This window comes from Harmonia axyridis, chromosome 2 (genome assembly GCF_914767665.1).
Source record: "Harmonia axyridis chromosome 2, icHarAxyr1.1, whole genome shotgun sequence".
Classification (NCBI taxonomy): Eukaryota; Metazoa; Arthropoda; class Insecta; order Coleoptera; family Coccinellidae; genus Harmonia; species Harmonia axyridis.
In genome coordinates, this window is record NC_059502.1 from 24,103,414 (window position 1) to 24,125,344 (window position 21,931).

Here is a 21,931-nt window from a genome sequence, read left to right on the forward strand (position 1 = left end):
CGGTCGTAAAAACGATTACTTTCGAATGAAAGGATCTATAGACTTGAAAATTCCAGGGTGCGCTTGAAGTATATTCTTGACGGTTCATGAGATATTTTCGATTGTTAATACGTTCCATGTTCCATTACCCGTAATTCCTTTGCGAAGGCGTAAAAATAGATTACAAATTAATAGACAATAGTAGATGTTATTCCGTGGAAAAAACCTTATATTGTCAAAAAACTCAGAATTCAACAAAGATATAGTCACTTATATCGTATTCGACAACTTCATTCCAAATAAATTTCAAAACGTCACGTTTTTGCAATGCTTATGTTCAAAGTATAACAAAGTATAAATGCACTTATCAAAGAAAAATTCCTAGAAATACAACATACAGTAACAAATATATTTTAAGGGAATATTTATGGATTTTCGGTGAGAACGATAATGAACATAGGGTTTCAGAAAAATTGACGTTGATACTAAAAGATTCGGCGGTCAAAATGAGAAAGGAAGACGAGACTGAATATAAAGAAGCAACGATGAAGACAATGTGCAACGTTTTGTGCAAACTCTTGCAGAAAAGTATGTCATGATTTACCCGTTTAACAATATAGTAGTCAAATCAGTTCGAGATGCCTACAATGCAATGGTAATAGATCATCTATAGTAGAGAACAGCAGCGAATATAATGTTTATTTAAATTTTGATAAAGTCATAAATTTTTCACAGAATATTCCTCATCAATGTCCTAGTAATGTCCTACTACTGAAAATCGATGGCTTTTAAGGTCATTCAATAAAAACCGATAACTATTATTATTTTCTTACCAAATATATTTAATTATTGTAACGTAAATAGTAGGTACCTATATTTCTTGCCGAAAGAACATGAATATTTTTGGAGTCATGTTGAGTTTTTCAGCTACCTTATCGCATGAACACATTTTCTACTCTTGCAACACAGTGCGCGTTTGCATCATGTTCCATTCATTCAAGCCTATATTATGATCCCGATGTGATCAATAAATAACTCCAAGACGGTATTCTACGTTGCATCACCAAAATATCATCAAGATCTTATCAGCTCCACCCTCAACCTTGTTTGTTCACCAAAAAATCATTATCTTAATTGACTGACGCGGGCCAATTATTGAATGAAAACAAGATAGGAATCTACAATATGCTATTTGGAAATGCGAAAGGTGACCTGTGAAGGTAAAACTAGAATAGAGGATTTATAGACACACTGTAAGTAGTGGTAGGCTTTGCTTATCTCTTACTCCTTAAATGATGTAGGAACATAGTTGACTCACTTATTCATCTTTTGTGACTCAATTATAGATTTTATTTTCAACAGATTTTAGAGCATTTATATGAACAAACATATCTCGTTACCTTCCACTTTTCTCTTTATGATGAACCACTGAATAGTTTACAGAAAAAAATCCTTCTTTATGGGAGCACATTTTTGGGGTAGTTTTGAAATCCATTTGATAATTTTCGAAGAAGATTAGAGAGGATTATATTGATTTTTCTTAGTGCCTTACTATAACTTTAGTCCAAACTATGTCTCTTATATGTATATACATATAATTTGAAAATTCTGAAGATGATTACTTGATTTAATTGGGATCTTTTATTCTTCAAATTCGCCTCCCTCTCAAAGTTCTAGTTCTTCAAAAATTCTCGAAATTCTCAAGTTTTTTCTTGTTCATGTTCAATTAGATCGTAAAGAAATGAAGATACTAGTGGTATTCGAATTTTTTTTGTATCGAAGTAAGAGAGAAAACAAAACTGTTTTTTAAATAATAATTACATTCTGGAGAAAAAATATTCCCATAATTTTTTCCCAAATATGATAATTTTCCAATTATCAATTAATAGAAGAGCCATATCATGATAAGACAGAAATAAAATTCAAAGAATCCATTTAGTATATGAAGAATTTTAACAGTGCACTTGTACTGTAACTTTCAAAATCGGAACCAATTTATCAGCCAATGTGTAAATTACTTTCAAAAGTCATTATTTGTTGAAACTGTTCATGACATGAATGATTGATTAAACTTATAAGATAAATATTGATACTATTTGTTCATTCAAGTTTCCTATCTTTTCTGCAATTCAAAATATTACTGAATGAGCCATTACCAACTTAATTTCGATTTTCCACAGCCGCCCGAGATGCCAATAATTCCTGGACGGACTATACAGAGTGGCCACTTTTTCAATGGGATTGTATTGGTAACTTTCAAACCATAAGAGTTAGAAGGTCGGTCAAATGGAGAAAAAGTTGCATAGAAGCATTATCAAGCAGTTCAAACAAATCGAGATTATCAGGGCCGGTTATTGAGATATCATAAGAAGAGTAAATTCTGTCATTTTGATTTTTCTTTTTTTCCCATTTTTTTTCAAATATTATCAAAAAATGTTACAGGAATTTTTTATTCGACAGTAAATTGTTCTCAATTTGACGTAATCAGATATCGTATCCAACGTTTCGTGCTCTCTGGGCCACCCTCAACCTCATTTTTTTCAATACGGACCTGTATATTTTATGACACTTTTTGAAATAACTTTTAACGCTGAATTCAACGATATATCATACAATGTCATTCAAAGTTGATTTTCAGGTGATTTTGACCCTTATCCAATTTTTTTTGGGTCTGTATAGTGAATGCAATTTATCAAAAACTGCTGTTAATAAAATTGTCAAGAGACGCGAATACAATAATTTTAAATTTGAATACCAAGCCTTGCAAAACTCTATCGTAATGATATCAAAATAAAGTTCGATTCTGTAATTTGTTTCAACGGAACAAATGACAAATCCAATAGTGATTTCTCGCGAGAAGATTGAGAATGTATTGGAAGGTATTCAAGAAGACGAAATAAGATAGTGTATAAGAAGCATGGGTTCCAGAACCGTTAAGTGCATTTTACAAAATGGTGGACATTTCGAACACTTACTTCATTCATTTTCATTTACTTTCGAATAATCATTCGATTTTTCTTTCATCAAATGATAATTCGTTTAATTATTATGAATAGAAATATGAAAATAATTATTACTTGTTTCTTGATTTGATTCTGATATGTTCCATTTAGTTCAAGATGAGTAAGTTGATTTTCTCATCGAAATGTATTAGTTGTTGTTAATTAAACTAAACCTAAATGTAATACAGATCCGACCCAGAGAAATTTGGATAAGGGTCAAAATCACCTGAAAATCAACTTTGACTGACATTGTATGATATATCGTTGAATTCAGCGTTAAAAGTTATTTCGGAAAGTGTCATGAAATATACAGGTCCGTATTGAAAAAAATGAGGTTGAGGGTGGCCCAGAGAGCACGAAACGTTGGATACGAAATCTGATTACGACAAATTGAGAACAATTTACTGTCGAATAAAAATTCCTGTAACTTTTTTTGATAATATTTGAAATGAAGTGGAAAAAAAAGAAAAATCAAAATGACAGAATTTACTTTTATTATGATATCTCAATAACCGGCCCTGATAATCTCGATTTGTTTGAACTGCTTGATAATGCTTCTATGCATGCAACTTTTTCTCCATTTGACCGACCTTCTAACTCTTATGGTTTAAAAGTTACCAATACAATCCCATTGAAAAAGTGGCCACCCTGTATATGGTTTTTCCCATTCAACATTATGTGAAAGATAATGAGGCAAATCCGTTCATGTGTGAAATATTGTATCGAGCAAACGAGATGATGTATTACTCGTTCAAGTTTATTCTGTACGATCACATAGGTATTCAGTTTCACAACGGAATCAAGTCACGCATTATATTCTTATTAGATAATGACAAGTTGCGAAATCAATTCTAAATGAAAATTGTTACATTTCGATTCTGCCAACAAGAATCTATGATTCATTTGCAGTGATATGAGATGACCTTTTTATTCAACAATACGTGATATGATTTACTGCCAAACTATTGAGAACTAGAAGACAGCAAAAGTTTCCTGTCGAAATTTGGCTTTCATTTCGGTGGTACAATTAGATAGGTACCGGGTTTTTCACCATAATTTAACCCCCCCTTCAACTTTGTTACTAAAAGATGTACGAAAAAATGTTTTCCATAAAAGTTCTACGAAATCGACTAGTGTTTTCAAAAATGATTTCACAAAACAAAAAATATACAGAGTTGGCAACATATTGATTGCAACTTCATTTTTTCAAATGGAACACCCTGTATATTTTTCACAAAGGTTTCACGAAATCGACTAGTGTTTTTTAAAATGATTTCCAAAAATGAAATATATACAGGGTCGGCGACATATTGATATCAACTTAATTTTTTCAAATGGAACACCCTCTATATTTTTTTATATTTGACTAGCTCTTTTTCCCCTGATTTCGAATATATAACATATGTTTGGTCTCTCTCTTATTCTGAGTTCCACAGAGTTTCAAATTTTCAAGAACCACCTGGCATGCTCAGTAATCAGTTTCCAAGTGGTAGGCTGCGATAACTGAAAATGCTTTTTTTTGAGTTATATCGTTGGCAAAGATATGATAAACGTTTTTCACTATAAATTGGAATTGGATGATTTGGATGCGACTCTATATATTCTCCCCTTGTACCTTTTTTATTTTTATTGTTCTTCACATAAAGTGAAAATATTTCAAAGTTTTCCGCTTTCTGTGTATGAAACGTATATCGTTGCCAACGAGATAACTCAAAAAAGAGCATTTTGAATTATCGCAGCCTTTCACTTGAAAACTGATTACCTACTTAGTTTGCCAGGTGGTTCTTAAAATTTGAAACTCTGTGGTACTCAGAATAAGAGAAATAGACCAAACATATGTTATATATTCGAAATCAGGGGAAAAAGAGCTAGTCAAATATAGAAAAATATACAGGGTGTTCCATTTGAAAAAATGAAGTTGCAATCAATATGTTGCCAACTCTGTATATTTTTTGTTTTGTGAAATCATTTTTGAAAACACTAGTCGATTTCGTGAAACTTTTATGGAAACATTTTTTTGTACCTCTTTTAGTAACAGAGTTAAAGGGGGGGTCAAATTATGGTGAAAAACCCGGTACAGTGACTTCATAAAACACAATGGCGACACGAGTGGTCTCGTTTTTGATTGGCCACCGGTTTCTGAGCCTAAATATGGCGGCTTTTTGTTCACATTCTCCGTTTACCTGATTTTTGGGATAAACAAAATTATTAAGCCCAATAATTTCAATTCTCACGAAGTATCCGTTCAGTTCAGTCAATTGTATTCTTCTATGGTTAAGTATCGCCCCATTCGCCATTTTTAGCTTCAATTTGAACATATTTTCGTCACTGTGTTTGTATTGAGTCACTGCATGTAGAGCATGTAATCATCACAAATTTAGTTGTACTTTTATATTTACAAATTTTTGTTATTATATTAACAACTTTCAATAACTAAAAGAGAATTGATCTATCGACAATAGGTATCTTGCTTAGAAATCATCTATTCTGATTCTCTTTTTGAACATCATTCCACAGAATTCCATACCTTTTTTTGTTTTGATTTTTGCACTTTGCACTGTTCCACTGGACCAAGAGTATTCTCTGGAATAACATTGAATATCCTTCCGAATGTATTTTCCAAACTTTTATATTATTACTCTTCTCATATCACACTCAAATATTAATTTTTTCCTTAAATTTTAGACGATGAAATAATTATTCTTTTTTTTTATTTAATGGATTCGGTCCTTACTTGGCGGAAATTCATTATAAATAAAATGAAACGAAGTAATTTCCACTATGTTATTTAATTGTTAGCAACAATTGTTTCGCCACACTGTGGCTTCATCAGGCTACATTTCTGAACTGATTATTCCTTTTCATTTCTAGGATCAGATTGAAGAACTCCTAAATAAAAAAAATCGAAGGTAGAGAAAACAGTAACATGGTTATCCTAAAATAAAATATTACTCATGCTGGGAAGAGGTTCACAACTTTCGAATGATCAATATACTTAGAAGTAACAGAAGATAATGTTACCAGTCGGTGGAAAAAAAGGAAATCTCAATTCTCAATTGAATGATCAAATTGCTAATGAAGAACCTCTCAGAAGATCATCGAGAATTAAGAAGAGAATTTTGGCGCAAAATATCGAGAAATCCATAAATGATATTTCAAAAAATACCAAAGAGCAATTGGGCAATGCCGAAGAACTACAAAAAAAACTAATTAATCCGCCAAAACTGGAATTTCCAGAATTTAAAGGAATAAATGGTAGTATAGATGATAGAGGAATCTCTAAGAAGAGCAACACTACAAACAAAAAATGTTTAGGGAAAGTAAAAAACCGGAAAAATGACGAAAAAGAACTGAGACAGGAATTCCATTCTAGCAACAGTCAACAAAACCATGATGTGAACAATTCAAAACACATTGATCAATCCCCATCAATTAATGTTGATCAACCAACTGCCGAGGTGACCGCTGACTCAACTGAACAAAAAAATATAAAGAAAGGATTCGAAAAGCTAAACGTATTGAATGAACGACAACCTTCTGATAAAAATCTTCGAAGCAAAAAGGACAAAGTAAATTCACAAAAAAATCAATGCATCCCAACAAAAACCCGTAACAAACGCACGAATATGACAAAAACTGATAAAAAAGAACAAGAAGGTCAATCAGGAATGGAAATTGTAGAAAAATGTGTTGTCTTGCCTTCAACCAAGAAACCTTCTACTAATGGTTTGGGATATAATAATGAAGATAAAAATGGAAAGCAAACTATTCCAAAATCTAACTTTGATAATACGGGTAACGCTCATAACCAACAGAAGGCAGAAATTTCCAAACTTGAATCATTTTTTGAACAACTTTTACAAAATAAAAAGAAGAAAGAATCTATCAAGAAAAGTGAAAAACCAAAATCTTTGGAAAATAAAAGAATAAGAAATGGCAACACTACTTTAGGGAGTATTGCGACAAATCATGAAGCTTCTGAAGTGGAGAATGAAAAACAAACGTCATCTTCTCTTTGTGAATATAATACTACTACTACCACTCTCAAGGAAAAATCTTCATCGGATAATCTTGAAACCGTGAGAGATGAATTCGGAGTGTTGGAAAAACTGCCAATTTTGGATGAACAGCTTCAGAACAGGAAAAACGAACTTAATTCACAGCAAAAAACTGAACAATATACAATAAATCTTAGGGATATACATTTACTCAGAGATAGTCCAGAAGCTGAAAATTCCTTCGGAACAAAAATTGCAGAAAAAGTTGTGAATATCGATTCTCAATTGGTTTCAAGTTCAAGGATGAAGGAACGTAGATATGACAATGAAATCGTCATCTCCCCGATGCCTCCAAAAATAAGTAATCAGTATTCTCGTATGGATGATAAAATTGAAGAATTCTCCGATCCAAGTACCTATGAATTCCGAAAGGTTGACCTTCTTCGGTCGTCTATTGAGACCTATAGCTTTCCAGTAACGTGCACTATTTGTTATGAGAAATTCTTCTTCAAAAAACATGTGGAAAACCATTTACGAATCCATAATATTTTATCATGTTGTTGTCCCTTATGTGTGAAAGAAATGGATAATTTCCAAAGAATGAAATGGTGAAATGAATGGCAAATATTCTTATAATAATTTTATTCAGTTTTATGCTGTCCAACGATTCATAAAATACTACAATATTAGGGAATAATTCCAATTTTAATATACTTGTATTGTATAAGCACTGCTCTCATATAAAATGTAATTTTAATTCGGATATTCTCAACTTTAGACGTTGAAAGGAAACAGATATATTTTTATATTTAGCGGATTCCTTAATGGGCTCGATAGACGTAGATATTATAAAAGAATACATTTCATATAGCATTTTGCTTCCGAAAAAATATATTCTATAATTTTTCAAAAAATTCATTGAATAAAAAACTTCATTGGTGCGTTACAAATCCATGAAGTATGATATTGTATGAATTAAATTCATCAACTTCGTAAGTGAGCATATCCTGAATAATTTTAATCAAATATCATTGAAATCTTACAGTAGCATAAAACTATAGTAAACCTAATGTTTCCTTCTATACCTTCGTAATATTGGTATTAAGTTTCATGTTTTTATTCAATTATTTGAATATGAAAATTTAAAACTTTTTTTGAGTAGAGAGTCAAATTCAAATAATAAAATAAGAAAGGCACTCATAGGGGGTTTATTGCACTGGGCCAAATTCGTAATCGTATATTTCAGTAAATTCGACCTAAATATTTTTGCTCTAATAGACTCAGTATCCAGGGTGTTTCATCATAAACTGGTCAAACATATATACTCGGGTAGATGACATCAGAGGAATCATTTTTGCCTTATGACATATAATATCTACCTCGTTTTGGAAGTAAAAATGAGATACAGGGAGTTCAACAGTGTGTTTTTAGATTCATGTCAGGTACAAAATACAATCCTGAAAAATTTCTATAATTTGTGGAGAATTTCTTTTCGCTGTATACATGCAGAAACGAACCTTTGTTGGATTTATGAAAATATTTTTCCACAGATTATCTGAAAAAATTCTGTTCATTCAGAAAAAAAAAATTCAATTTAGAAACCGAAAATAAATCACAAACATTGCAGGTTTTTCACCATTTTGAAATTTTTCTTCAGAGGTCTTCATCTTTTCTGAATTCCTTAAAATCCTTGCAATGAGTGACATTACTGGATCATATAACAATAATAACAATAACAATAATATTTATTAATCTCAAAAATTATTCACAACATCAAAATCAATGCAAACGAATAAAATAGAGACAAGTCATAAAAGAGCTTATTTTCTACAAAATGAAATAAACTCATCAACTGAATAAGGTTCACAATCCAAAATAAAATTGTAAATGCGCCTTCTAAACAAGGTTATATCTTCAACCACCTGTAATTGCTTAGGAAGCAAATTAAATAAACGCATGGCCATATAGAGTGGTCCCCTTTCAAACCTAGTAGTACTGTGAATAGGAAGAAGGAAAGGATAAACTTGACGAGTATTATTTTTATTGACATATGGCAAAAAATAGTTTTTCCGTAACTTAAGGAAGATAAATAGGCGATAAATGTAAAGACCAAAGACAGTTTGGATTCCATTAGATCTGAAAACTCCGCGACAGGACTCACGAAAGCCCAACCTATTCATTATTCTCATCACTCTTTTCTGGATGAGAAAAATTTCATCGGCACCAGACGAACTGCCCCAAAAAATAATTCCATATGCCAGCACAGACTGGAAACTAGCAAAGTAGAGAGCTCTCACCACAGCACTCTCCAACTTGTCCCTCATCATGAAAATCAAGTACGCCGAAGAGTTGAGAGACTTCCCCAATTTACACACCTGATGATCCCACCGCAGGTGTTTATCTAGAGCAACTCCCAGAAAATTTACAGAATCCTCCAATTTAATTTGACCGTTATTATGACACAAAAAAGGAGGATAGTTCTTCACCGACTGGCTGCCATAAAAGAAAATACCTTGAGTCTTGCTATGATTTAGAATAAGACCACTTTCATTACATCATCTATCAACAGACAAAACCGTATCCATTCCAGCCCTGCTACAGGACTCGACATCACCTGATATAATCAAAAAATTGCTGTCATCAGCATAAAGAATCGACTTACAATTAGCAGAGGTCTTAATATAACAAAGGGAATTCACAAAAACAATAAAAAGCAAAGGGCCCAGTACACTTCCCTGAGGAACGCCCCTAGTAAGAGATCGTTCCCCAGAGAAGTGGACTGCACCATCTAGAGTGAGGGCAACCCTCTGACGTCGATTGCTTAGGTAGCTTTCAACAAATTTCAAAGAGATATCCCTAATCCCACATAACTCCAGTCTAGCCAATAAGGTTCTATGCTCAATGGAATCAAAAGCCTTGGTCAAATCGAACATCAAAGCCAATGGAACTTCATCACTCTCAAGCGCCAAAAGAACAGAATTTAGCAACTCAAATAAAGCAGTCTCGGTACCTCTATCTTTCGTGAAACCATGCTGACTATCAGCAAGAACATTAAATTTTCGAAAAAAAAAGATGAGTCTGACGGCAAAAACCTTCTCAAATATCTTAGAAAAACTAGATAGAATACTAATAGGTCTAAAGCTACTGAGGTCACAGGTATTTCCCTTCTTGAAGAGTGGTTTGACCAGAGCAATCTTCAGCTCGTCAGGAAAACAACCCTCTCGGAAAGCGCAATTAATAAGATGAGCAAGAGGGCCTCCTATTATATGAATGGATTTTTTTATTATCGAAATCGGAACTCCATCGTGACCTGAAGAGTTAGAGGTTTTCAGCATCTTAACGACATCACTAACATCTCTCTCTGTGACATCAAAGAAATAGAAAGACTTGCTCATACCGTGAGAAGATTTTAAGGATGAGATTGCTCCAGGAATCGTAATATTCGTCTGGTTGGCAACATCTCCCACGAACATATCATTGAAACTGTTGCAAAGATCAACAGGATTTTCTGACTGAAAAGGCAAGTTTTTTTCAGTGCTCTTACCTGATAGTGAATGAATCACCCTCCATATTTACCATTGTGGTCCCTATACCCCATAAGGTTTTCTAGGGCTGCGCTAGCCACTTATGTATCTAGAATTCTAGAAGCACATCTTCATGTTCGAGTTCTGGGAGAAATTATGGAACATGGTTCAGTTCAACCTGAGAAGAAGTACGAGAAGATAACAAATATGTTTACTTACTAATAATATATTTACCTGAACTTAATAGAATTGAAATCCTACTTTGCAATTGATCACATTTTATCTCCGTTATATATCAAAAATTGTTGTATGCTGAAATAATATTGTTTCCTTGAAATTTCATAAGTTATACTAGTAATGATTGCATTCTAAAATTTGAATCGCCTCTATGAATATAAACATCCAACAATGAATTTAAATATCCACATTTTCAAATAGCTTCTTTTCATGCACTTCAAAAAATATCTTCTGTAGTTACTGAAAACAGCTTTCTAGTTTTAGTATCAATTATTATCTCCATAGGTCGCAGAAATCCTGACTAACCTTGGCAGATACGAAGGATCTTTATAATAATATTATAAGCTCAACTTAAATCTCAGTTATTCGCGTTCTTTATGATTACAAAATTATATATCTGAAACTAACCAGCACTTTGACTTCTGAGTGAGATATATTACGTTAGTCACTAAATCATAGAATTACCGATTTTATTAGTTATTATGTTGCACTGAACCCGTTATTATTTAAATGAATTATGATGAAAGTAAACAAAAATATGGGAAATATGAATGATATGACGATATCGATATCGAATGTTGTTATGAATTAATAAGTGGTTAGTGTAATTATTAACTGAAATGTAAAGAGCAAATGAGATTGCAGATAAAAATTGAGTTTATATTCCTATTTATAGATTATTTAGCAGAAGGAAGTAGTTATTTCTAATTTTGAATGGACACCACTCGATAAGCAAGTCTAAAACAAAATCTAAATATTCTGACCGCTTTTCTCCAAATAGATATCTAATAATAATAGTGCCTTCATTTGCGAGAAAAATTATACATAATATAGGGGCGAATTCTAGCTTAAGCTACTGCACTCAATCCCCAAATAATAAAATCAAATAGCAAAATACGATAAAACCGCTCTATCCTTTCGTTAAAAGGCCTGTAATTTTTAATTTTCAAATTTTGAACCGGTAATGGTCTCAAACAATAAAGTTCGACTAACTGAAGACAAAATCCGTCCTCAAATTCGAAGTCCACCCTTCTCTGATGACCTACAAACTTGAAACTTTCGGGTTCGAAATTTTGTTTTCCTAATAGATTAAAAATTACAAATTTCATCGGAATGAAAATTTGCATTTAGATGTTGAATGACAATTTAAAGCCTCGTGCGAAATTTGATGTTCATGGTGTTCTCAGAACCATAGAAAATTAAAGCACAATATCGAATAAAAAATCATTTAGAACAGAAGCAAGTAATTTTAAATTATTAATTTTGAACTCTACTCAAACTTTCTTGTTAATTGCGTCATTAGAATCGAAGAAAATTCTGGGAGAATATACCGAAAAGAAATGAGGAAAGTACTGGTGTGAAGTCAGGAATCCTTATTGTAAGCCCAGTGCCTCTTGAGAATCTGTGTGCTGTAATTAGTCCAGTAGATTAAGCTCAATTTACATAAGATTGGCCGAAGTTTAATTTGTTTCCGCATCGTTTTTTATAGCTCTAGCATCGAATTTAAAATATACATCCAATATACAAAATTCTGTGGAATATTTCTCCCGTTTTCTATAGTATTAGCGATTGAAGTTCATCTCCAAGCCTATTGGCGATTAAACAGTTAAATTTATTTTTTTTAGTGTTCAGTGAGTTGGAATAGCTGAAAAGAAATGCAGTCCCAACGGCCAACTTCTTACAGATACTCATGAGAATATCAAGAAGAACGAAATAATATGTAATTTTAATGGATATGATCCTGTACAACCCATTGCTTTCTAAAAATGAATTATTGTTGGAAAAAAAAATAAAATGGCTAAATTTAAATTTCGAATTTCTATATTTGGGCAAAGTATTTATGTTTTCCTATCCTTTCATAATCATCGTCTGGGACTTGGTTCTCCTGAAAGGATTGTTTTTTGGATAATACATGATTATTCATAAATTACAATGAACTCTCCTTCTATCATATTCCTATTATTTGAAGTTGATTCTGAATATCGGAAATATTAAAAAAACTATGTTCATCGTTCATCATATTTTTTCCTGAATAAATATCACAAATAAGCACAACAACCTTCTGTTAACAAGGATCTTCCCTACACCTGAATACTTATGCTGTAGAGGGCGCAGCCTTCCCTTGACTCGGGAATTGGATGTGTTTATTCGTCATTTCTCACAGAATTTCTTATTGAAATGTCCGAACTACAATGTTTATCGATACGATTTACAAATAATCATATTCTTCAAATTGAAGACAGATATGAAATGATTTAGTTTGTAGATTTACATAAAAAATGTAAACAGATGATAAATGTTTATCGCAAATTTCGGGTTAGGTTAAGTTGAAAACATATTTGAGTTAAAGAACTAGAGAATCACAATTTCATGAAATATCTCATCTCAGTGATTATCTGGATGGCAACCCATCTTTTGTACAGTACCTAGAATACGTTTCCTGATGCAGATTTTTCAGAGGACTCCAGAAATTCAAGCAATGCTTCACGTATGTGTTATGTAAATGTGTAACCATAAATTCACGCCCTGTTCCTTCTGCCCAGCTAGGTATACAACTGAATAAATTTCCACCACTTATGCAATAGTTTCATGAATGAGCATGATGAATCATTTGATTCACACGGTACATTGCCATTTGAACTGCCTGTTATGCGGAGATGCCTCATTCTAATATACCTAATGATATTCAGGTCGTTTGTTAACGTTAAGCGGTATTAAAAAAAGACTCCCTTGCGAATGAAGTCTGATTATAGTTATTGTTGTAAGAATGAGTGGTTGGGTCGACAAAGACTAATATTCTCATAGCTATCAAAACCCATATACCCTGCATTTTTATAAATCTTGCTTAGAATAATAATGCAATGTATCTATACTACAGTTTGTTATGTTTTAGTATTTTGAATTTTATGCGAATGGAATTTTGAAAACTTCATAACTTGACGGCTACTATTTATTATGACTATAGCTACACATATTACCAATTTAGTTTTTTTGTTATCAAGCTCATGGAAAATTGAATATTTTCATTCTTTGATTTCATTCATCGAAGTTGTACGTATATCTAATCGGTAAACCAACATCGACATTAAGTTGATAAATAGGTTGTATCGAAAAAAATATTCATTTTCCTGTTATTTTTTCAAATTTTGAGGTTAATATTCGGTGTATAGTTCAACCTGACTAATTTCAGCAAATTCAATTCTCTATAAATTTATTATGAGCAATTTTCCACAAAGAAAGTTGATGATATACATATGTTGATAACGAATTGATTGGAATCTTTGATTTTTAGCTATCGAAATTGTTATGACCTTATGTGATGCGGTGTTAAATTTCCATAAAGGCCACAATGAAGTTAGCAACCCCAAGAATTTTTATAGGACATAGGTATGAATTTTTTCCATATTTTTGGTAATTTTCACAAAAAATTTATTGTGATTTTGTGATTATAACGATTAAATCCTTTGATAATTATCATTGATTTCGAACAATAACCTACGAAATGATTGGTTAATTGAATTCTAGAGATATCCGTCATTTTACTTTTTTAGAATCATATTTTCATATTTAATTTGGAATATCTATGCCAAATTGCCGAATAAGAACAAAACTTGAAAAAATCAAAATTAAACACCCAGTATCTCCAAAACAAAGCGTTTGTGGGTCAATATTTATACGATTTTTTTTTCCGAGGAATCTTTCTTCTTAGTTGAATCAATCAAAAATTTCGAAAAAAAAACATCTTACGGCAAAATGTTTCGAGTTTAAGGTTGATAGTTTTGAGGAAAGAGTCCCTATTGTGGGAGGTACGAGGGTCAACTTAGGAAACTTGAAACTGTTTGTTTTCAGTACATGTATTGTCATTGATTTTTGAAAATGGCAAAATGATTTGTTTTTGGTTCGAAATAGTTCCTATTAATTAATAAGAGGTATCAATGTGAAGAAGATTATTTTGAATCTAGAAGACAGCCGTTTTTTTAATGCGCAAAACGTTTTCCATTGTTCCCACGAATAGTTGGACAATTTACCACTAAAATTTACCATATTGCCTCCCATGTATAGGGAGGTTTGGGACACTTTGCACCGACAATTTCAAGAACTCATAATCAAGATTGAAATTTCCATTTTCAATTATTAAATATTGTTAAACGTTCGAGCGAAGTCTTTAAATTTCACTCTGAGATGAATGGATTGGTAAATGTTAAACACAAATTTTTTATTAACAATTCTGTAAAAAATGTATCAACCCTCCCCAGTCCCCCTACTGCATTTTTAGGGGACATCCCTGGTCATGGACATAAAACAACTATAAAGTTGAATCATCTGTATTGGTATGTTTGAAATTTGTGTTTCCATCAATGCACAGAACAGCAAAAGCACGTTTTCCTATAATTAATGTGTATCTCAATGGCTCTGCTTAAATGTCATATGTGCAATTTCCAACAAAGAATTTATTCATAGAGCTACATGTTTTCGTAACACGAAATGGGCTATCGGCTGAATGAATAATAACCCTGATGATATTGAGAATACTGCAGAGTTTAGATCTCGGAGATCACTAATTACTTAATGCGAAACCAAACTGTTCTAAAACAATCGATGAAGTCACTCACGTATCGGTTCGGAAAAAAAATTGATATGGCATGCTTTACTTTTTGTTTCGACATATTATTTCGATTGTTATCTAATGAAATTTGAGCTCCTATGCCTCCTATTTGGTTAAATGATCTAGATTCGCGCAATCATTCAAAAAGAAGGTATCTGCTTAAGTATCCGAATCCAGTTGGATGTTTATCCGGATAATTTCGGATCCGATTCTTGAAGTAAAACTAATCCAATTAAGGCTTTACGATTTTGAAAATAAATATCAGCAACACTGTGATATGTGACAAATGAATTCTTTGACAGTTTTGTATCAGGTGTCCAAAATTCGTTGTCTAGTGAAGAGATCTCAGAATAATAATACCTTTCAACTGGAATAGAATTGACAAATTTTCGAGCTCATCAATTTTTGGAGAAAAAATTTGGTGAAAACCGTTCATGAATTCAACTGTTTCTAAGCAATAAGAGAAAATTGGAAAATAGTGTGAAATGAAAAGTTCTCATAATTTCTTTATTACTGTTTCAAGAAAAATATGAATCAAAAACATTCAGGCACTTTTTTCAGTAGAATCCATTTTTGTAATCATTTATTCTTTATTACCATCAGTTATAATACACACCAATGGATTTCACTCAAAAAAGTTCCCCCCACAATATTCAGTATCAAAACCAAAGTTCTATAAAAACAAATTGGTGCGCGGCTTCCCTATGTCATCATTCTCATGATCGACCAGCATGATAAATCACATAACTTTTTTTTTCTGAAAATAGCCATTGGAAAAATAAAAAAATTAGAAGGTATATTTGAACACAAATAATGAAGAGCTAACTTTGATGTTATTATTCGATGAAATTTATACAATAACATAATTCTTATACATGTATGGAAGTATGGAACAAATTCATTTTTAGCTAAACAGACCATTTTAAGAAATAATCCTGAAACACGTCGATTTTTTATTTTAATTTACCGTATTTTAAAATAATAATCTAATATACAGGGTGAATTACTTTCGAGTAATGACTTCACCGTCATTTTTTTTTATGAAACACCCCCGTTTTGTCCCAATTTTTCGATTACTCTAGCTGAGCTGATTCCAGAAATGTATCACATGTTGATTCCAATTGGTACAGGGTGGACAAAAATACAATAGTTTTGTGTGTGCTCATAAAGTAACGCGTAACATTCTTTATCAGTTAAATTGACAATATTATCAAAAATATTTATTGTCTAGCGGCAATTGTTTTGAATGTAACACCCTGTAGTTTGTTACATTTTTAGATTAATAAAAATGAGCTGTTTCCTAACATGTTTGGTACTTGTGGTCTAGCAGACAGAATATGAAAGAAATTCTTTCTTATCAATTTAAAAAAGCATAGTCATCTAGTTTTTTGTGAAATGTCATTATTTCTTTAGTAATTTTTTGGTGTTCAATGACAGTTTAGTACTACAATATTTTTGGTATTCGTGAATGTTTTAATTATTGCTTAGATTTAATTTATTATTTTTGTCCACCCTATACCAATTGGAATCAACATGTGATACATTTTTGAATTAGCTCAGCTAGAGTAATCAGAAAATTGATACAAAATGGGGGTGTTCCATTTAAAAAAAATAAAGGTGACGTCATTACTCGAAAGTAATTCAGCCTGTATATTAGATTATTATTTTAAAATACGCTAAATTGAAATAAAAAATCGACGTGTTTCAGAATTATTTCAATGGCCTGTTAAGCTGAATTGAATTTGTTCCATACTTTACGGACACAGTGTATATTATGATAACGTCTATACTGCTGAAATTATGTGAAATGAAGGAACAAACATTATATTATTAGTGCCTGAAAATAGTTGCTTACATTGTTCAGGTGCGAAAAAAAAAATATTATAATTGAAAAAATGTTTTAATGTTTCTGACACGATACAATTGAATTCACTCTGTGTGAAATAAAAAGCATATTGTTCGAATACTAATGAGTAATAATTTTTTTCTGCTTAAAATAATGAAATAAATGAAATTTTACGCCGAAAAGTATCTCTTCACTTTATTATAAATGTGAAAAAAGAATTTAGGAAGAATTCAAAGATTATTCAATGAAAAGCAAATTATGCCAAGAAAAAACCATTCAATCACTTTCGACTCGAAACTTTGACTGCGAAATCGGTACAACAACGCAATCAAGAATGAAAACATTTTTTTTTACAAATTTACATATGATTTTTGTTTTTGTTTTTAAATTTATCTTACAATATTTTTGTAGTCACTACAGTTATAATTAATTCATGATTGAGATAAGTCAGGAAATTTCAGGTAATTATGTAATTTTCGGATGTAATTTTCTTTCTTTTCATGTTCAGGTAATTATACCTATATATTACACATTAGTAAAATGGAAGTTAATGAGGTGTGGGCGTGAACACTTGTTTTTGAAAATGATAGTACATGATAATTTTAAACCCTCAATAGTGTTTCGTATTATACCTAAGATTATCCGTTGAAAAATCGATAGATGTTTAAATTTTTGTCATCCTCTACTGTTATATCTTATCAGTTTCTTGTTGTTTAATTGTGTATTATAAAATTCAGTTTATCGAGTATGGATATTTAAGTGTACCAGTTCTTATTTATTATTATGTGCATAACTTTTTTTGGAGAATTTGTAGTGGTTTCAACATTGTATTGCTTATTTCGCACCATACTGGCGCAGCATAGGTTAAAATTTTTTTGTTTCTGCGGGATAGGGATCTCCTTCTACACAGAAGTAGGAATAGGTTTCAGATTACTACTTGGGGTTTTTCAACGTATTTTCCACGTGTCAATTAAGTCTTGATTTTAGTTCTATCCCTAAGTATATCTATAACAGTTTTCGATGTGATTTTTGTATGGTTATCCATTTTTGAGTGAGTTATAATTTTATGCTTTACGGGTTTTTAATGATTCAATGATATTTCGGGTTGGACAGTTTCGGAATTTCTATTATTGATTGTTTTGTTTTTATGTTTTCATCCCGATTCTTCTAGGTCTCTACATATCTCTTTGAGATATTTCAGAAGCGGCTGAGGTACAGTTTTATAAAGGATGTTTAACCAACGGCGAGACCAACGGTCATAGAACCGAAGTTCTATGAAATATCATGGATATTTAATACAAAAGAAATCTTAATAAATGGGATGAAAACTTACTTTTGATTAGGAAAACCTTTCAATTGTTATATGGTCTCCAAAGAAATTTAATTTTTTTTCAATATATTTTATGATATGCAAGTCATTCCATTTAAGAAAAAACGCACTTTTCACTATTTTAGTATGTCTCGTTGAAGCCCGTGAGTTTGAACAACCCTGTTTTGTTGTTGACGTTGTCTATTACACGTAAATAATACACGGTATATTGGTAATCTATACCCGAAAATTCTGCTTTCTAGGATTCCGAATACCGAACGAAAGAATGTATATTTGCAGCAATGTTTTGCACAAAAGAACTAAATCAATCAAATAACTAAAAACCGCTAAAGATAGACAAAAATACATTTAATCAAGAGGACACAGCAAATCGTGTTTTATTTGAAATATAGAAGTTGTTAGTACTTTTTGATATAAGCGGCAACATCACAGCGCTGAAAATATTCTAGATCGATAGAGCAGTGATTTCTACCCAAGAAACCAAAATTTCAATAAAAAAAATTTCCGTAAAAGACCAGTGGCCTATCCTGTATATCTCAAATTTATTAGTGCTGCCCTTGCTGTCACTGACGAGCCGCCACTGTTCGAAATAACAACTACCTGCATAGGCCTTAATGATTCAACGATTGATTTTAAATTGCCAAGATATTTTTGAAATAGGTATACAAATACAGGAGCTTTTGCAATATTCTTTCATTCAAAAATTTTGTGTGATACAGACTAGTCTCTCTCTAATACAACTTACAATGTATAATTTTCGAAAACGAAAAAGGTGAGCTTTCAACCCATGCATTCGTTCGAATAGTATTTTTTTTAATAATTTGGTGAATATACTTGATTTTAATACGAATTAATTATTTATAGGAATGAAGCAGAAGTTTATCTATCGAGGAGCAAACGAAAGAAGGAATTTCATGTTTGCTATATTTGTCATCAAAAGTTTCAATCTCATGAAATGTTAGAAGTTCACCAAGTACTACATAAATCAAGGTATAAAAAGACAAAAAAAGTTTTACTAAATACAGAAGACAAAAAGGACGATATTGTAAAAGAATTGGATCAAAAATCTACAATGGAGGACCAGAGTTCAATCAAATATGATCAATCCGTAGATGTGAGAGCTTCTAATAAACCGCAAAATACTCCGACTGAAGAGATAAAACAACAAATGGAAAAGGAAACAAGAGGATCGGAAAATGTAGATGTGATCATAGCAGCTTCGAATCAACAGCAAAAAATGATGGATCCACCTGAAGAGAACAAACAACAAAATGAAAAGGACATAAGAGGATCGGAAAATGAGATAAAAGAAAACCTTGATGGAGCACATCAAACAGATGATCCAAATTCTATCCAATCTGTACTTAAAGTTGTAGAGGATACCCAAAACCATAACAAAGGACTTGATAATCAGCCACTTCCATTCAGGAAACGAAAAATAAAAGCAAGCAATATTATGTTCAAATTAGGTCGATCCGAGATAGCTAAGAATCCTGATAAAGAAAATGCGGAAAAGACCAATACTGATTGGGAGGCAGTAGACACACACAGAATTGTGCGTATGTTGCATGCATCTTTTCAGTTGATTTCTAGACCAATTCGTAGACCAATTAAGACATTATCCTGATTCCTAACTAAGTCGAGATATACGACGTTATATTGTTATTTTTTATCTCTGCTGATTATTCTTAGTACTTGGGTGAGAATTAGTTTGTCGATTTGTTTTGATTTTAATTGTTTTTTCCTATTTATTGTGCCATTTTTAATGACTTATATGAAAATGTCTTTATTGCTTTAATTATTATTATCATCTTATTGTATATATCCTTTTATTTCACTTAAAAATGTATTGATTTCAAGAATTGACTGCCAAATAAATTATTCCTGATAACAAAAAAAAATTAATATACCTACATACAAAATTGAGAAAAATGAAAAATATATGTGGTATTGTTATAGCAATGCTTGCTTTTAATTTCATAATTTGAATATCGTCAAAATTTCAAAGGATTATTCTGAATTTGATGAATTATTTGTAATCATTAACATTAAAGAAACCGATTATTGAGATTCATTCGAATAACTTTCATACCCAGTAATTATTGCCAATGACGAATTAAGAAAAAAACATTTTTCAATTTACTTGGAAGTTAAGTTTTGTGATTTGAGAAATGAATTATATGTAGGGTTAAAAATTAATTTGTAATTATCAATTTTTTTTTTAATGAATGAGTGGATTCTTGATCCAGAAGTATCAATGCTCTCCATTTTTTTTAAATATTCCATGAATTAATGAGAAAACAACACAACAAATATATATTTAACATTCTGGTTGCTATTCAAATCATGCCAAAAATATAGTTTACTTGTGAGAATGCCAAAATTAAATAGAGAAGCAGGTTTTCTCTCCGAAACTATCAGCTGTTTATATTGAATTAGGTAGAATAATCGACGCTACCTAGTTCGAAAACAAAATATTTTATTTTGAAAGCAAAATATGAAAAATTCAATATGAGAAAAAATTATATTTCAAAAATTTTTGATAGTATTTTCTTACCAAAGAATAATAAGTCCTGTCGTCTGTCATGTTCAAAATTAAACCGAATGATTAATATGTTTAACATTAATAACAAAGGAAAACACACACTTCATTAGGGAAAGCGCTACCTACAATCAAAAAATATTTATGAATCCTGAATTCCTTATTCTACATCACATTCGAAAGAATATACGTCATTTCTGAGAATATCAGATTCAGAGAATTCAATGAAATTGAATGAAAAAAATAATGATTTTAATGATGCAATTATAAGGAGGGAAAGTGGCATTTCGGATAAGGGAGTAATTTTTTTTGTCAAACTACAATAGATGTGATTTTCCATAGAAAACAAAGGCATCTCACTAGAAAACAAGATATTTATCTTCTCAATACTCTTATAACTCACAATACCCAACTAATTTTTTGGAGAATTTGTAGTGGTTTCAACATTGTATTGCTTATTTCGCACCATACTGGCGCAGCATAGGTTAAAATTTTTTTGTTTCTGCGGGATAGGGATCTCCTTCTACACAGAAGTAGGAATAGGTTTCAGATTACTACTTGGGGTTTTTCAACGTATTTTCCACGTGTCAATTAAGTCTTGATTTTAGTTCTATCCCTAAGTATATCTATAACAGTTTTCGATGTGATTTTTGTATGGTTATCCATTTTTGAGTGAGTTATAATTTTATGCTTTACGGGTTTTTAATGATTCAATGATATTTCGGGTTGGACAGTTTCGGAATTTCTATTATTGATTGTTTTGTTTTTATGTTTTCATCCCGATTCTTCTAGGTCTCTACATATCTCTTTGAGATATTTCAGAAGCGGCTGAGGTACAGTTTTATAAAGGATGTTTAACCAACGGCG

General features: G+C 31.5%; 3 protein-coding genes across 7 annotated transcripts in view; 2 read left to right on the forward strand and 1 right to left on the reverse strand.

The window, feature by feature from the left end:
• LOC123673508 (dendritic arbor reduction protein 1-like) overlaps positions 1-21,931 on the reverse strand; it is a 475,514-nt gene that overhangs the window by 242,200 nt on the left and 211,383 nt on the right. The window lies entirely within an intron of this gene.
• On the forward strand, positions 927-7,773 carry LOC123673507 (subtilisin-like protease 2). 2 transcript variants are annotated; one of them, XM_045608026.1, is made up of 3 exons: positions 927-1,232; positions 5,853-6,467; positions 6,513-7,773. In XM_045608026.1, exons 2-3 carry the CDS (start codon positions 5,996-5,998, stop codon positions 7,589-7,591), a joined length of 1,551 nt encoding a protein of 516 aa, XP_045463982.1. In that variant the 5' UTR covers positions 927-1,232; positions 5,853-5,995; the 3' UTR covers positions 7,592-7,773. The 2 variants fall into 2 exon arrangements, with proteins under 2 accessions (XP_045463982.1, XP_045463981.1); XM_045608025.1 differs by having other exon boundaries at positions 929-1,232; positions 5,853-7,773.
• LOC123673510 lies at positions 12,973-20,423 on the forward strand. 4 transcript variants are annotated; one of them, XM_045608031.1, is made up of 3 exons: positions 12,973-13,287; positions 14,033-14,127; positions 19,387-20,423. In XM_045608031.1, exons 2-3 carry the CDS (start codon positions 14,090-14,092, stop codon positions 20,147-20,149), a joined length of 801 nt encoding a protein of 266 aa, XP_045463987.1. In that variant the 5' UTR covers positions 12,973-13,287; positions 14,033-14,089; the 3' UTR covers positions 20,150-20,423. The 4 variants fall into 4 exon arrangements, with proteins under 4 accessions (XP_045463987.1, XP_045463986.1, XP_045463988.1 ...); XM_045608030.1 differs by having other exon boundaries at positions 12,976-13,228; XM_045608032.1 differs by lacking the exon at positions 14,033-14,127 and having other exon boundaries at positions 12,980-13,228.

What these genes read in the sequence shown, in the direction of transcription:
- LOC123673507 (XM_045608025.1), top strand. Translation starts at nt 5,996, where the DNA reads ATGTTACCAGTCGGTGGAAAAAAAGGAAATCTCAATTCTCAATTGAAT.
- LOC123673510 (XM_045608031.1), top strand. Translation starts at nt 14,090, where the DNA reads ATGAAGTTAGCAACCCCAAGAATTTTTATAGGACATAG. An exon ending in AGAATTTTTATAGGACATAG is followed by an intron (nt 14,128 to 19,386) that starts GTATGAATTTTT and finishes AATTATTTATAG; the next exon opens with GAATGAAGCAGAAGTTTATC.